Source organism: Gymnodraco acuticeps, unplaced genomic scaffold (assembly GCF_902827175.1).
Source record: "Gymnodraco acuticeps unplaced genomic scaffold, fGymAcu1.1, whole genome shotgun sequence".
Taxonomy (NCBI): Eukaryota; Metazoa; Chordata; class Actinopteri; order Perciformes; family Bathydraconidae; genus Gymnodraco; species Gymnodraco acuticeps.
Genome location: NW_022991339.1, coordinates 184,409 through 198,113, shown reverse-complemented (window position 1 = coordinate 198,113; position 13,705 = coordinate 184,409). Strand labels below are relative to the sequence as shown.

The window sequence follows — 13,705 nt, the reverse complement described above, 5'->3', positions numbered from 1 at the left end:
AAATGAGAGAAGTAGAAAGTACAGGTATTTGAGTTCAACATGTAAGAAGTAGAAAGTACAGGTATTTGAGTTCAACATGTAAGAAGTAGAAAGTACAGGTATTTGAGTTCAACATGTACGAAGTAGAAAGTACAGGTATTTGAGTTCAACATGTAAGAAGTAGAAAGTACAGGTATTTGTGTTCAACATGTAAGAAGTAGAAAGTACAGGTATTTGTGTTCAACATGTAAGAGGTAGAAAGTACAGGTATTTGAGTTCAACATGTAAGAAGTAGAAAGTACAGGTATTTGAGTTCAACATGTAAGAAGTAGAAAGTACAGGTATTTGAGTTCAACATGTAAGAAGTAGAAAGTACAGGTATTTGAGTTCAACATGTAAGAAGTAGAAAGTACAGGTATTTGAGTTCAACATGTAAGAAGTATAAAGTACAGGTATTTGAGTTTCAACATGTAGAGAGTAGAAAGTACAGGTATTTGAGTTCAACATGTAATAAGTAGAAAGTACAGGTATTTGTGTTCAACATGTGAGAAGTAGAAAGTACAGGTATTTGGGTTCAACATGTGAGAAGTAGAAAGTACAGGTATTTGGGTTCAACATGTGAGAAGTAGAAAGTACAGGTATTTGGGTTCAACATGTAATAAGTAGAAAGTACAGGTATTTGAGTTCAACATGTAAGAAGTAGAAAGTACAGGTATTTGGGTTCAACATGTAATAAGTAGAAAGTACAGGTATTTGAGTTCAACATGTAAGAAGTAGAAAGTACAGGTATTTGGGTTCAACATGTGAGAAGTAGAAAGTACAGGTATTTGAGTTCAACATGTAATAAGTAGAAAGTACAGGTATTTGAGTTCAACATGTAAGAAGTAGAAAGTACAGGTATTTGGGTTCAACATGTAAGAAGTAGAAAGTACAGGTATTTGGGTTCAACATGTGAGAAGTAGAAAGTACAGGTATTTGAGTTCAACATGTAAGAAGTAGAAAGTACAGGTATTTGGGTTCAACATGTGAGAAGTAGAAAGTACAGGTATTTGAGTTCAACATGTAAGAAGTAGAAAGTACAGGTATTTGGGTTCAACATGTAAGAAGTAGAAAGTACAGGTATTTGGGTTCAATATGAGAGAAGTAGAAAGTACAGGTATTTGTGTTCAATATGAGAGAAGTAGAAAGTACAGGTATTTGGATTCAATATGAGAGAAGTAGAAAGTACAGGTATTTGTGTTCAATATGAGAGAAGTAGAAAGTACAGGTATTTGTGTTCAATATGAGAGAAGTAGAAAGTACAGGTATTTGGGTTCAATATGTAAGAAGTAGAAAGTACAGGTATTTGTGTTCAAAATGTGAGAAGTAGAAAGTACAGGTATTTGTGTTCAATATGAGAGAAGTAGAAAGTACAGGTATTTGTGTTCAATATGAGAGAAGTAGAAAGTACAGGTATTTGTGTTCAATATGAGAGAAGTAGAAAGTACAGGTATTTGGATTCAATATGAGAGAAGTAGAAAGTACAGGTATTTGGGTTCAATATGAGAGAAGTAGAAAGTACAGGTATTTGGGTTCAACATGTAAGAAGTAGAAAGTACAGGTATTTGAGTTCAACATGTAAGAAGTAGAAAGTACAGGTATTTGTGTTCAAAATGTGAGAAGTAGAAAGTACAGGTATTTGGGTTCAACATGTAAGAAGTAGAAAGTACAGGTATTTGAGTTCAACATGTAAGAAGTAGAAAGTACAGGTATTTGTGTTCAAAATGTGAGAAGTAGAAAGTACAGGTATTTGGGTTCAACGTGTAAGAAGTAGAAAGTACAGGTATTTGAGTTCAACATGTAAGAAGTAGAAAGTACAGGTATTTGTGTTCAATATGAGAGAAGTAGAAAGTACAGGTATTTGTGTTCAATATGAGAGAAGTAGAAAGTACAGGTATTTGAGTTCAACATGTAAGAAGTAGAAAGTACAGGTATTTGAGTTCAACATGTAAGAAGTAGAAAGTACAGGTATTTGGATTCAAAATGTGAGAAGTAGAAAGTACAGGTATTTGGGTTCAACGTGTAAGAAGTAGAAAGTACAGGTATTTGAGTTCAACATGTAAGAAGTAGAAAGTACAGGTATTTGGATTCAATATGAGAGAAGTAGAAAGTACAGGTATTTGTGTTCAATATGAGAGAAGTAGAAAGTACAGGTATTTGAGTTCAAAATGTGAGAAGTAGAAAGTACAGGTATTTGTGTTCAATATGAGAGAAGTAGAAAGTACAGGTATTTGAGTTCAAAATGTGAGAAGTAGAAAGTACAGGTATTTGTGTTCAAAATGTGAGAAGTAGAAAGTACAGGTATTTGAGTTCAAAATGTGAGAAGTAGAAAGTACAGGTATTTGTGTTCAAAGTGTAAGAAGTAGAAAGTACAGGTATTTGAGTTCAACATGTAAGAAGTAGAAAGTACAGGTATTTGTGTTCAAAATGTAAGAAGTAGAAAGTACAGGTATTTGAGTTCAACATGTAAGAAGTAGAAAGTACAGGTATTTGGGTTCAAAATGTGAGAAGTAGAAAGTACAGGTATTTGTGTTCAATATGAGAGAAGTAGAAAGTACAGGTATTTGGAGTTCAACATGTAAGAAGTAGAAAGTACAGGTATTTGGGTTCAACATGTAAGAAGTAGAAAGTACAGGTATTTGAGTTCAACATGTAAGAAGTAGAAAGTACAGGTATTTGTGTTCAATATGAGAGAAGTAGAAAGTACAGGTATTTGAGTTCAACATGTGAGAAGTAGAAAGTACAGGTATTTGGATTCAATATGAGAGAAGTAGAAAGTACAGGTATTTGTGTTCAATATGAGAGAAGTAGAAAGTACAGGTATTTGTGTTCAACATGTAAGAAGTAGAAAGTACAGGTATTTGAGTTCAAAATGTAAGAAGTAGAAAGTACAGGTATTTGAGTTCAAAATGTGAGAAGTAGAAAGTACAGGTATTTGTGTTAAACATGTGAGAAGTAGAAAGTACAGGTATTTGTGTTCAAAGTGTAAGAAGTAGAAAGTACAGGTATTTGAGTTCAACATGTAAGAAGTAGAAAGTACAGGTATTTGTGTTCAACATGTAAGAAGTAGAAAGTACAGGTATTTGTGTTCAACATGTAAGAAGTCAAAGTAAAAAGTCGTCAGAGAAATAAGTAGTGGACTAAAGTACTGATACCAGAAACATGTACTTGAGTATAATAACAAAGTATTTGTACTCCATTACTTCCAACCTCTGGTTATTGAAAGCATGCATATGTTAACATTACAAATAATGCAGGTTTATTGTCTCATATATAATATCCATATTCTGCTCACCTGCAGTCAGTTGACCAACACTGCAGACAATAAATATACAAATTATACAAATACATAAATACAAATAGATTGAAAACTGTGCTTTATTACTATTATTATTGGATCAAATGTGTCACAGTGACATACGTCTGGTTTCTCTTTCAGGATGAAAATAACAGAGTTTCTTTAATCAATGCAGATGCTGTTTAAGATAGAAGCCTTTATTGTCATTTCAATTAAAAATACAATGAAAAAGTGCCCGTATCAGCAGGGCTTAAAACACAAACAACAAATTCACAAAATATTTGAGAAAAAGACAAGCAACAAAAGACAAAAACAAGAAGAAGAGGAAAATACCGTTTAAGAGCTTTAGTGAACGATTGAGGCAGTTCAATAATATGATAAGATAAAATAATATGTGGCTGTATAAATGTAGATTAGGTTTTGAGTTCATGATGTGGGTTGCAGAGTCTCTGTGTGTGTGTGTGTGTGTGTGTGTGTGTGTGTGTGTGTGTGTATGTGTGTGTGTGTGTGTGTGTGTGTGTGTGTGTGTGTGTGTGTGTGTGTTAAGCTCAGAGTGTGTATGGCTTTGGGAGAGAAACGGTTTAATAGTGAATATGCTCTCTATGGCAGAGCGGTAAAACCTCGTTCAATTATGTGACGCATTAAAGCAATATTTGCAATTACAATTAATCTGAAAACAGTGACACAGAAACACACAGTGACGTGTTGTATAGTTCATGTGTCCTCACATTCACCTTCACACTTTCACAGGACAGTAAATATAACACACGTTTAACCACAGACTCAGCGCGATGCAGGAACTCTGCAGTAAACCACAGCGAGAGTATTTAGAATCAGCCGTGTGTCTGAGATGGAACAAGTCGGTTTAACTGTGAAACCACAACAAACTTTCATATCTTAAAACGTAAATGAGCATTTCTCTTTGACAACTAACCACTACATGTGTTCTTCAAAAATAAAATGAACTATTTATTTATTAAAATTTATAAACAAATATCAGTGCATTCTTAAATTCAGCTTTTCATTTAGGTACAACGTGTGAAACAGTTTCTCAAAGCTCCATCTTCAGCTGTAAAACAAATACAGAACAAATGTTAATAATATAGAATATAGAGGTATTATAGAGGTAGGCTTTGTTAAAATGTTATATATGTTTTTATATCATTTACGGGTAGTAAGCACGATTATAAGTATTTCTAAAGTTCAAGAATAATAATGAGGAATGGTACAAAATCTAATGTTAAGTTGAATGCATGACTCCATTAAAATGGTATGTATGTTAGAAGGTTACCCTTTTGTTCTATATATAATATACTAGTTAAACCAAAATTCATATATTTGTATAAAGTCAAAGCACATTGTTTAAAACCCTCATACAACCAACCACACACCCATGTAGTCCAAAGTTGTAAATATTAGGATGTTTACATATCTACCATCCATCCAGTATGACTTAATCGCAGCAGTAATTATAATAATGTAATCTTCAGTCTTACCGGCGAGATTGTAGAATAAAAGGCGTCCTCTGCTACGGATGGCTCTGCGTTGAAAATAGAGGTTATATGTCAGTGTGTTGCCAAAAAGTTGACTTGGACATTAATTTTACTTTATTACAACATTTGAGGTTTCTTGGTTGGTTGCACAAATATGTGTTTTTAGTATATTTTATGTTGCACTGTTAAAAGAGTCAGAGATTTTGGTAAAAGGCACAATTCTAAAGATCTAATCTAATTAGAAAGAAAATGTCCCAATAAATCAGAGTCATTCAAACGTCCAAGTGTTAATGCCAAGGGCTTCCCATAACTGACCTTATAACCAAAGAATAACCCAAACTCATCATTAATTGTAGTTAAGACTTGGGACGGAGGACATGGGATTACTCAAAACTAAAGAACATCATCAGCGTACAGAGAAATATGACGTATTTTAATTTGGATTTGATTCAGGTGACTAAAACATCTGGATGTTTTTATTACCACCAAGGACACTAAACATCACAATAAAGCCTTTAAAGCTTTACAATCTGTTATAACTGAAATAGTTCTAGTCTCATTGAGGCTCACCCTGTTGTTGAGTTTCTCCCGGGCCCAAGGTGTAGTAAACGGCTGTTGGAAATGATTGATCCACACCTGATAGAGAGACATAGTTAGTCATCTGATATATAAATATTACTGTTACGAGAAAATCAGGCCAATCGTTTTTCCAATACTCTACTGACAGAAAGAAAAAAGGGCCAAAAACATGATTATCTTTGGACAAACAGTCCCAAGGTATTTAAAGAGGCCCAATTATGCTTTTGTGGATTTCCCTCTCCTGTAGTGTGTTAAATAGGTTTTGGTAAATGGACTGCAAAGGTTAAAATCCCCCCCCCCCCATAACAATAATAACAATAATTGTCCAAAAGGTTTGCCTTTCACCCAATTAAATACACAACTGTACTTGACATAAGTAAGATAAGCATGTAAAGTGAAATTAAAGCAGAAGTAACACTGTCAGGTTTAGGTACCTTTCTTCTTCCTGTTTTTTGATACCACAGCACTCGTCATTTGGCCTGAATCCACTGCTCTGGCCTCTACTGAAACCAGAAACAAAAAAAAACATTGTTTAGTTTACATGACGGCTAGAATAGACGGACACATAATGAGACAGAAAAGCAGTCAATGTTTATTTTCATATTAAAGGTAACTTATTATGCAAAATCCACTTTTTCATGTGTTGTATACATAAACATGTGTTTATTTATATAAAAACCTGTCTGAAATTGAGCTGATCAGATCTTGGCCACTTTATGATGTCATAACGATGTTTTGGCTTGTGTAACCATTAGCCAATCAGCAACCAAGGTAACCCCCCCCCCCCTTATCACTTGAATCTCCTCCTAGAGCACCATTGTGTTCTTTGTAACCAAATGTCTCTCAGAGGGGCGTGGGGAGGGGCTCCTTATTTTCATCTAAAGTAACAGACAGAGAATCAGCACTTTGGAAACAGGGCTGAAACAGAGGGGATCATGGGTAATGCTGCAATGATCTGTTTGGTGTTTCAGCCAATCAGAGACATGTCTGTATATATCTGAGACCTGTGATATACTGATTGTGGGGGAAACTTCTGTGTAGCAATGCAGTGGGAGTCACCGACTCAAAAGGAGACACGGGGAGAGCTGGAGCTTTGATGGCAAACACTGATGGTTTATTTGGAGCTTTGGCCGGAGAATTCACAAAACAAGTCCAAGAGTCAGAGGTTCTGACTTCACGGTAGAGTTGCCACGTCAATTCTGAAGAACTCTACCCCAGACCCGTGTATTTAGCTAGTTCAGAGAGAATAATCAACATGCTGCATAACAAGATAGAATGATAACACCTCTATCAGCTGACGCCAACAGGCAGGAACAGGGAGACAGAACACTGAGAGCACAGCAGCCAAGGTTACAGGTGCATGTGTTCAGTCAGGACAGTTTGAACCAGGGTCGGCGTCATGGGGGGTCATTCGCGGGCCATGCCCCCCCCAAATGAGTCACTGTGCCCAACGCAGGGTGGACAAGCCTTGCCACTTTGCCGATTTTTTCTTTTTTTTTATCATATAGGCTAAGTGAAAACGTTTCCACTAAAGGTTTTTTGTGTGAAATACATCAGAAATAAATAATACAAATATAAAACACAGCCTGAGGTGTGCTCACTGCTGCTCTCTGATTGGTGTGTTGCTTGACCAATGACCCCCGACTTTTTTTTGTTATCATTACGTGGCTGAGTGTTTAGATGAAAGCCCAGTGGCGATCTGTTAATCTGTTACACTGATTATACAGTAAAGCCATCAAAAATAATATGATATACAGTACAGTACAAGTACATGGGTCTCTGTGTTTCATTCAAGCTCTGTGTGTGTGTGGCACGAGCGCATTTTGTGAGTGCGCGAGCGGTAACGTGGAATGTTGTGGTTAGCATCTGGTTAGCTAGCTATGCTAACGGATATAAAGGGCTGTTTCTACACCAAGGTGGAGGACAGTCCTCTCCTGTCAGACTGAGAGGATCTTATAACGTCAGCTCAGTGGGGTAAGGACTCTCTCAGTGTTTAGATAGTTCACTTTAGTGTAAGTTATCTCAGTGGGTCTCAAACGGTTTGGTCACCATTTATGTAAGTATTTTCGAGGAATTAGAGCCGGGACTTTAACGCGTTAATTAAGATTAATTAATTACACAAAAATTAACGCGTTAAAAAAATTAACGCATTTTAATCGCACTTATTTTTGCACCGCGGAACGTTTCTCACTGGATGAGTTTCAGGCGTACCGATTATACTGGAGCACCAACTAACGTTCATGACTTCAGACAACAACAAACCACAGTGAACAACAGTGGGAAATGTTATTTTAAAAAACGGACGGATGGAAGCGTCGATAAGAGCACGGTTGTGTCCAAATTATGCAAAAAGGAATTCGCATACCACCGCAGCACATCAAGCCTAAACTAAAATTAGTTCATGAGAACCTTTTTACCCCCACGAAAGTCCCTGCTAGAGAGCAGAGAGCTGCTAGAGAGCAGGGACTTTCGTACGGCTCTCTTGTGAGAAAAGAGCTATATTTCTGATTGGCTGGGCGGATTGCAAACCACGCCCCGTAAAACTCCCAAAAAGTTTTGTGAAGCCGCCATTTTATTATCCTCGCATTAGCATTATTAGCATTAGCATTATTAGCATTAGCCCAGCGCAGAAACGCAGAGAGACTAACTTATGGCAACACAAAATAAAACATGGGAGCGGTGGAGATGAGGAGGTGTCGGCGTTCTGGCGATTTACTCGGAAGGCTTCAGTAGAAGCTGCTGGGAGTCCCAGCAGCTTCTACTGAAGCCAGTCCCCAACTCCGGGGACTTCCGGCCGGGGACTTTGGGCGGCAGTATACGCCGTGAAGTGGTTTGCGGCCTGCCAGTAAACTCAAAGCAGAAGAAGAAGAAGTGACGTCAGCGGCTTCATTTGCCTAATCCTCCCCCAGGTTCAAAGAGTTCTCATGAACTAAATTCTCATGAACCTTTGTGGGAAAAGTACTGCGGTGTGAATGCGCCTAATGGTATACTAAAATCCATGTGAAAAAAATTGCTTCTCACTGTTCTTAGGTCAAATATTTATATGTGATTAAAAATGCGATTAATTTCGATTAATTAATTACAAAGCATCTAATTAATTAGATTAATTTTTTTAATCGAGTCCCGGCCCTACGAGGAATACCTTTATATGATCATTATAGTTATTAAAGAGAGAATAAATGAAAAACGGGTATGAAATACTATAGGACAGTAACACAAGAATACAGTTTAAAAGGGGAATGATTAGTGAAATATCCATAAAGAAAAAGTAAATCTGTGTACAGTTCTGTTTCATATGGATGCTGAGAGATGTAGGCTATCCATAGATCTCTTCACTTTGCTCTCAAAGTGCACCAGATTGATGCATTTAACTTCAATATTTTAAAAATAATCTTCCCGGGGGAGCATGCCCCCAGACCCTCCTAGAGGAGGTTAGGTCCACCCCCACCTAAAACATGTTCACATGGATAGGATACTAAATACATTTGCACACTTTTTATATGATGGCCTATGTCCATATCAAATCAAATCAAGTTTTATTTATATAGCACATTTTTCAACGATTTTTGGTCGAGCCAAAGTGCTGTATATACAGTATAATACAAAAATAACCTACAGTAAAGACACTTTACAGCAAATACAACAGCACAGTTTGTGCAGAATATCAGTATGAGAAAACGACACCCTCTGTCCTTATATGTTTCTGTTTTGGTGGTCGTGCCACAACCGTGCATGTATGCACAAGTCATAGGTGCACTATACAATAGCACTACACCCCTGCAATGTGTGTGAAAGACAATAGACTTTACAGCATGTTTTTTTAAATTGAAGTTGCGTTGGTGTTTGTGTGTTGGTTGTTGACGGCAGTGTGTGCCCCCCCTTGGTAAATGATTGCCCCCCCATTCGAGTTGTTCTAGAGCCGACCCTGGTTTGAACTGATAAACTGGGTCACAGTTATGGGCCTTGGAAAATATTTCCCCAACATTGATGAAAAACAGTATAATAGGAGACCTTTAAGCCATTTAGTCTAATAATGATTTGATTTTCTTTAACAATAACAGAATGTTGTTATTATTTTAATTAGATATGTAACATCCTTGTTTTTGTATTTTAATACACAATCAAATCCGGAGTGTTAATTTAACACTCTGAGATAAGGACCATATTTTCACTGGCTCAGTGTTAAAATTGACTCTTTAAGTGTTTAATTAACACTTCAGTGTCAATTTTAACACAGAGAGCCAGTGAACATATGGTCCTTATCTCAGAGTGTTAAATGACAGTGTACCACAACATAACTACACTCTAGTTATGGTGCACACTTCTAGTTAAAGTCCTAATATATTAAGGTAAGCTAATTATATTACTTTAGATTGCTATGAAGGATGCAACCTGGTTTGTGTTCTCACCTGTGTGATGGTCAGCCGGTCCAGGTGTTTTTGTGGACAGGCAGAGAAACACTGCAGCATAGTAAAGGAAAAACAACATTTAAAATCAAACCAGAAACAGAAGAAGATTCAGACATGGCTAACGAGTATGGAAACTCTTTTCTTCCATGCCTCTTTTTGTGACATCAAACATAAAGGGATCTATTAAAGAGGTAGAAAATACATAGATAAATTACAAATAAAATCTATAGGGACGCTGAGTGTTTCCTTGGCCTATTATCAACACCTAAAATCATGAATGTCAAGCAATCTGTTTTCCCATTATTCTTATGCTTATTATTATTATAAGCTAAAGGCGGCTAATAAAGGAACTACAGCAAGGCCACATGACTTCACTTCACCACCGAAAAGCTAAAGGTGGCTAATGTTGGGCTATAAAGGAATTACAGCACGGTCACATGACTTCACGTCACCACCGCTAAGCTAAAGGTGGCTAATGTTGGGCTATAAAGGAACTATAGCACGGTCACATGACTTCACGTCACCACCGCTAAGCTAAAGGTGGCTAATGTTGGGCTATAAAGGAACTACAGCATGGTCACATGACTTCACGTCACCACTGAAAAGCTAAAGGAGGCTAATGTTGGGCTATAAAGGAACTACAGCACGGTCACATGACTACACGTCACCACCGCTAAGCTAAAGGTGGCTAATGTTGGGCTATAAAGGAACTACAGCACGGTCACATGACTTCACGTCACCACCGAAAAGCTAAAGGAGGCTAATGTTGGGCTATAAAGGAACTACAGCACGGTCACATGACTACACGTCACCACCGCTAAGCTAAAGGTGGCTAATGTTGGGATATAAAGGAACTACAGCATGGTCACATGACTACACGTCACCACCGCTAAGCTAAAGGAGGCTAATGTTGGGCTATAAAGGAACTACAGCACGGTCACATGACTTCACATCACCACCGCTAAGCTAAAGGAGGCTAATGTTGGGATATAAAGGAACTACAGCATGGTCACATGACTACACGTCACCACCGCTAAGCTAAAGGTGGCTAATGTTGGGATATAAAGGAACTACAGCACGGTCACATGACTTCACATCACCACCGCTAAGCTAAAGGAGGCTAATGTTGGGATATAAAGGAACTACAGCACGGTCACATGACTTCACGTCACCACCGCTAAGCTAAAGGTGGCTAATGTTGGTGTGCGATGACGTTGAGCCGTCTCATTTAGACACTTGTTACAGTAGCAACATCCTTTTTCACCAGTGGGGTGTTTACTGAAGTATTTGATTTGGTAGAACAAAACATTAAAATCTCTTCAGCTTGTGTTAACCACATACCTTATATCAGGCTTACAACCAAATATTCAATTCATTCATTAAAAAAAACTTCAATAGAAGAGAACACGAAGTGCTAAAATGCTGACTCATTTCAGGTTTTTAAGACTCATTCCTCTCCGTCGCCTATAGTAGCAGATTGTTGGTGAATTGTATCTGTACCTCTGTGCCGATAACTTTTGCAAAATCGATGTATTCCCACGGCCAGCAGCAGAAGCATCGATGAAACAGAGACAAAGATCCACGGGGAGAGAGTGGAGGAAGAGTCTTTAGCTGAAACGGTAATCACATGTATTTCTTAACATCATTTTAACATGCATCATCAAAGTGATAAACACATTATAAATCAATATGTATAAAACTGTTAAATAATATATAATATGCTGTCATTTTGGTACTTTAAAAATGTTTTGATGCCACTACTTTTGTCCTATTACTTGTGGAGAGCCTTTATTTTAAGTTAAGTTTTTGAATGAATGACTTTATTAAAACATTAAAACATCAGTTCACAGGTTATATCTCACCTCTGACAGCCAGCCGGCTCTCTGGTGATTCTCCACCTTCAGAGATGCTGCACTTGTAGAGTCCTTCATCAGATTTAGAAACCCTGTGGATGGTGATGATTCCTGTAGAGCTGCTCCTGATGAGACGGCCATCTTTATAGAAGTCAGCTGACAGGAAGGAGGAAGTAGTCGTCTTGTTCCTGCAGCTCAGAGTCACAGATTCTCCCTCCATCACAGGAAGCACAGGACTCTCCAGGATCACAGAGCCAGCTGAACAGCATCGGGATCAAACATTCATAGAAACATTTTAAATCTAGATGAAGGCATTGTGAAGATGCTGTGATGTAAAGTCAGGTTGTTACATGCCCAGAATAATTGAAAATATCAGAAATAAACAAAACACATTGATGAATGAATCAGAAATGAAACAGTTATGTTTAGCACTGTATCGTCTGCATAGAGGTTCATAATATGAAACTTTTCCTGATATCGTAGCAGCATTGAACGTTGAGTGTGTTATTTATACAATATTTGTAGAAAATTATTAAAATGACATCAGAGACAGGAGAAAAACAACATTTTGGTTTAGATTTTAGAAAAATATTGATTTGGAATTTGAGTAGGCTATACTTAATGACTACGCTCAGCTTTGTGAACGCTGTTTATTTACAATATTAAGATAGAAAAAATTGTTGTGCTAAAAAAGTACATGTTTATTATATAGTATAGTTTAACCTTGGCATCATGCACTTTTTTTGTTCTTCTAACAAACATTGTATAGAATCACGTTTATTGCTAAGTTGTTTTCCACATACAGGGAATTGTTGTTGTTTAATATTTCATACATACACACAGAAAGAGATTGTTGCTGAGTTAATGTCAACATACCGGTGATAATGACGTTCACATAGTCACTTTTCTTCCCTCCAGCCTCACACCAGTAATCTCCACTGTCCTCTTTATAAGGAGATTTAATGTTGCAAGTAGTCTCATTCAATGAACCCCATATTGAGCCGTCACAAGTTTCCTTTCCTGCTTTGTTCCACCGTAAAATGTTCACATCGGTCAAACCATCGAAGCCCACACATCTTAAAGAGACAGGCTCGTATTCAAAGACCTGAAGTCTGGATGGTTCGATCCAAACATCTGTATCTGAAACAGATAAATACATTTGTTGTTGAGATTAATATATAGCACTTTAAATAAAGTTATGACCTTTATTTTTGTGTTGTTGCATCTTTTTTTTCTGCTTTCTTTTTGGTAAACTTTTCTTTTCTTACCAACTTTCTGTTCACAGAGCTGCAGAAACACCGTCACCCCTGCAGAGACAACAGAGACAAACATCACACAGATACTTGTAAATATTTGTATGTATTAGATTGTATTACCTTGAGTTTATTGTTTACACGTCTTATCATGAATGAAAACATTTAAAAATCTTAAAATTGTAATAATTTGTCTTTATTCATATGGAGGTAGATTTGTCTCAATATTATGTGTTTGGACAGATCAATAACCCGTATGTAAATGTACAAATACAACCTAAAAAGGATTTGTAAAATAACAAACTAATCATGAAAGATGTGTAAAAAATGTATAAAATCAAGCAATATTGACACAAATCTACCTCCATGTGTTCCTTTAGCTAATATGATCTAGTATCATCTTGTATGTGAAAAACAGCAGATGAGGACTCAGTACTCACACAGTGTGATGCAGAGCGCTGTGGCCTCCATGGCGTCTGGCTGCTGACTGAGTGAACCTCACACTGAAATATAAAAAGAAGAAGAGGGGTGGTCTCTTCCTGTGTGGCTCACTAATGAAACGCCTTGTAGCTCAGACGCGTGTCATGGAAGGAAATACGTGTCAGTGGTGGGGTTAATATTAGAGGCTGAGGCCAAAACTCTCATGTGAGAAAGACCACTTTACGTCTTGATGTTTAAAATGTTTAAACAGACAAACAAAAAGCATTATGACATGACGGAAAATTAAAGACACAGAATTAAACATTGTTATGATGCTTTAAAATATGGAGTACCACAAGGCTCAATTATTGCAACATTTTTG

The 13,705-nt window shown here is 37.1% G+C and overlaps 1 protein-coding gene across 1 annotated transcript; it reads right to left on the bottom strand.

Moving 5' to 3' along the window:
• Window positions 1-3,567: 3,567 nt before the first annotated feature.
• LOC117562654 (vascular cell adhesion protein 1-like) lies at window positions 3,568-13,380 on the bottom strand. The gene is made up of 10 exons (XM_034240482.1): window positions 13,344-13,380; window positions 12,919-12,957; window positions 12,527-12,790; window positions 11,660-11,908; window positions 11,298-11,408; window positions 9,798-9,848; window positions 5,823-5,891; window positions 5,380-5,445; window positions 4,813-4,856; window positions 3,568-4,385 (listed from the first exon to the last, which is right to left on the bottom strand). Exons 1-10 carry the CDS (start codon window positions 13,372-13,374, stop codon window positions 4,368-4,370), a joined length of 942 nt encoding a protein of 313 aa, XP_034096373.1. The 5' UTR covers window positions 13,375-13,380; the 3' UTR covers window positions 3,568-4,367.
• Between the last annotated feature and the right edge of the window lie 325 nt (window positions 13,381-13,705).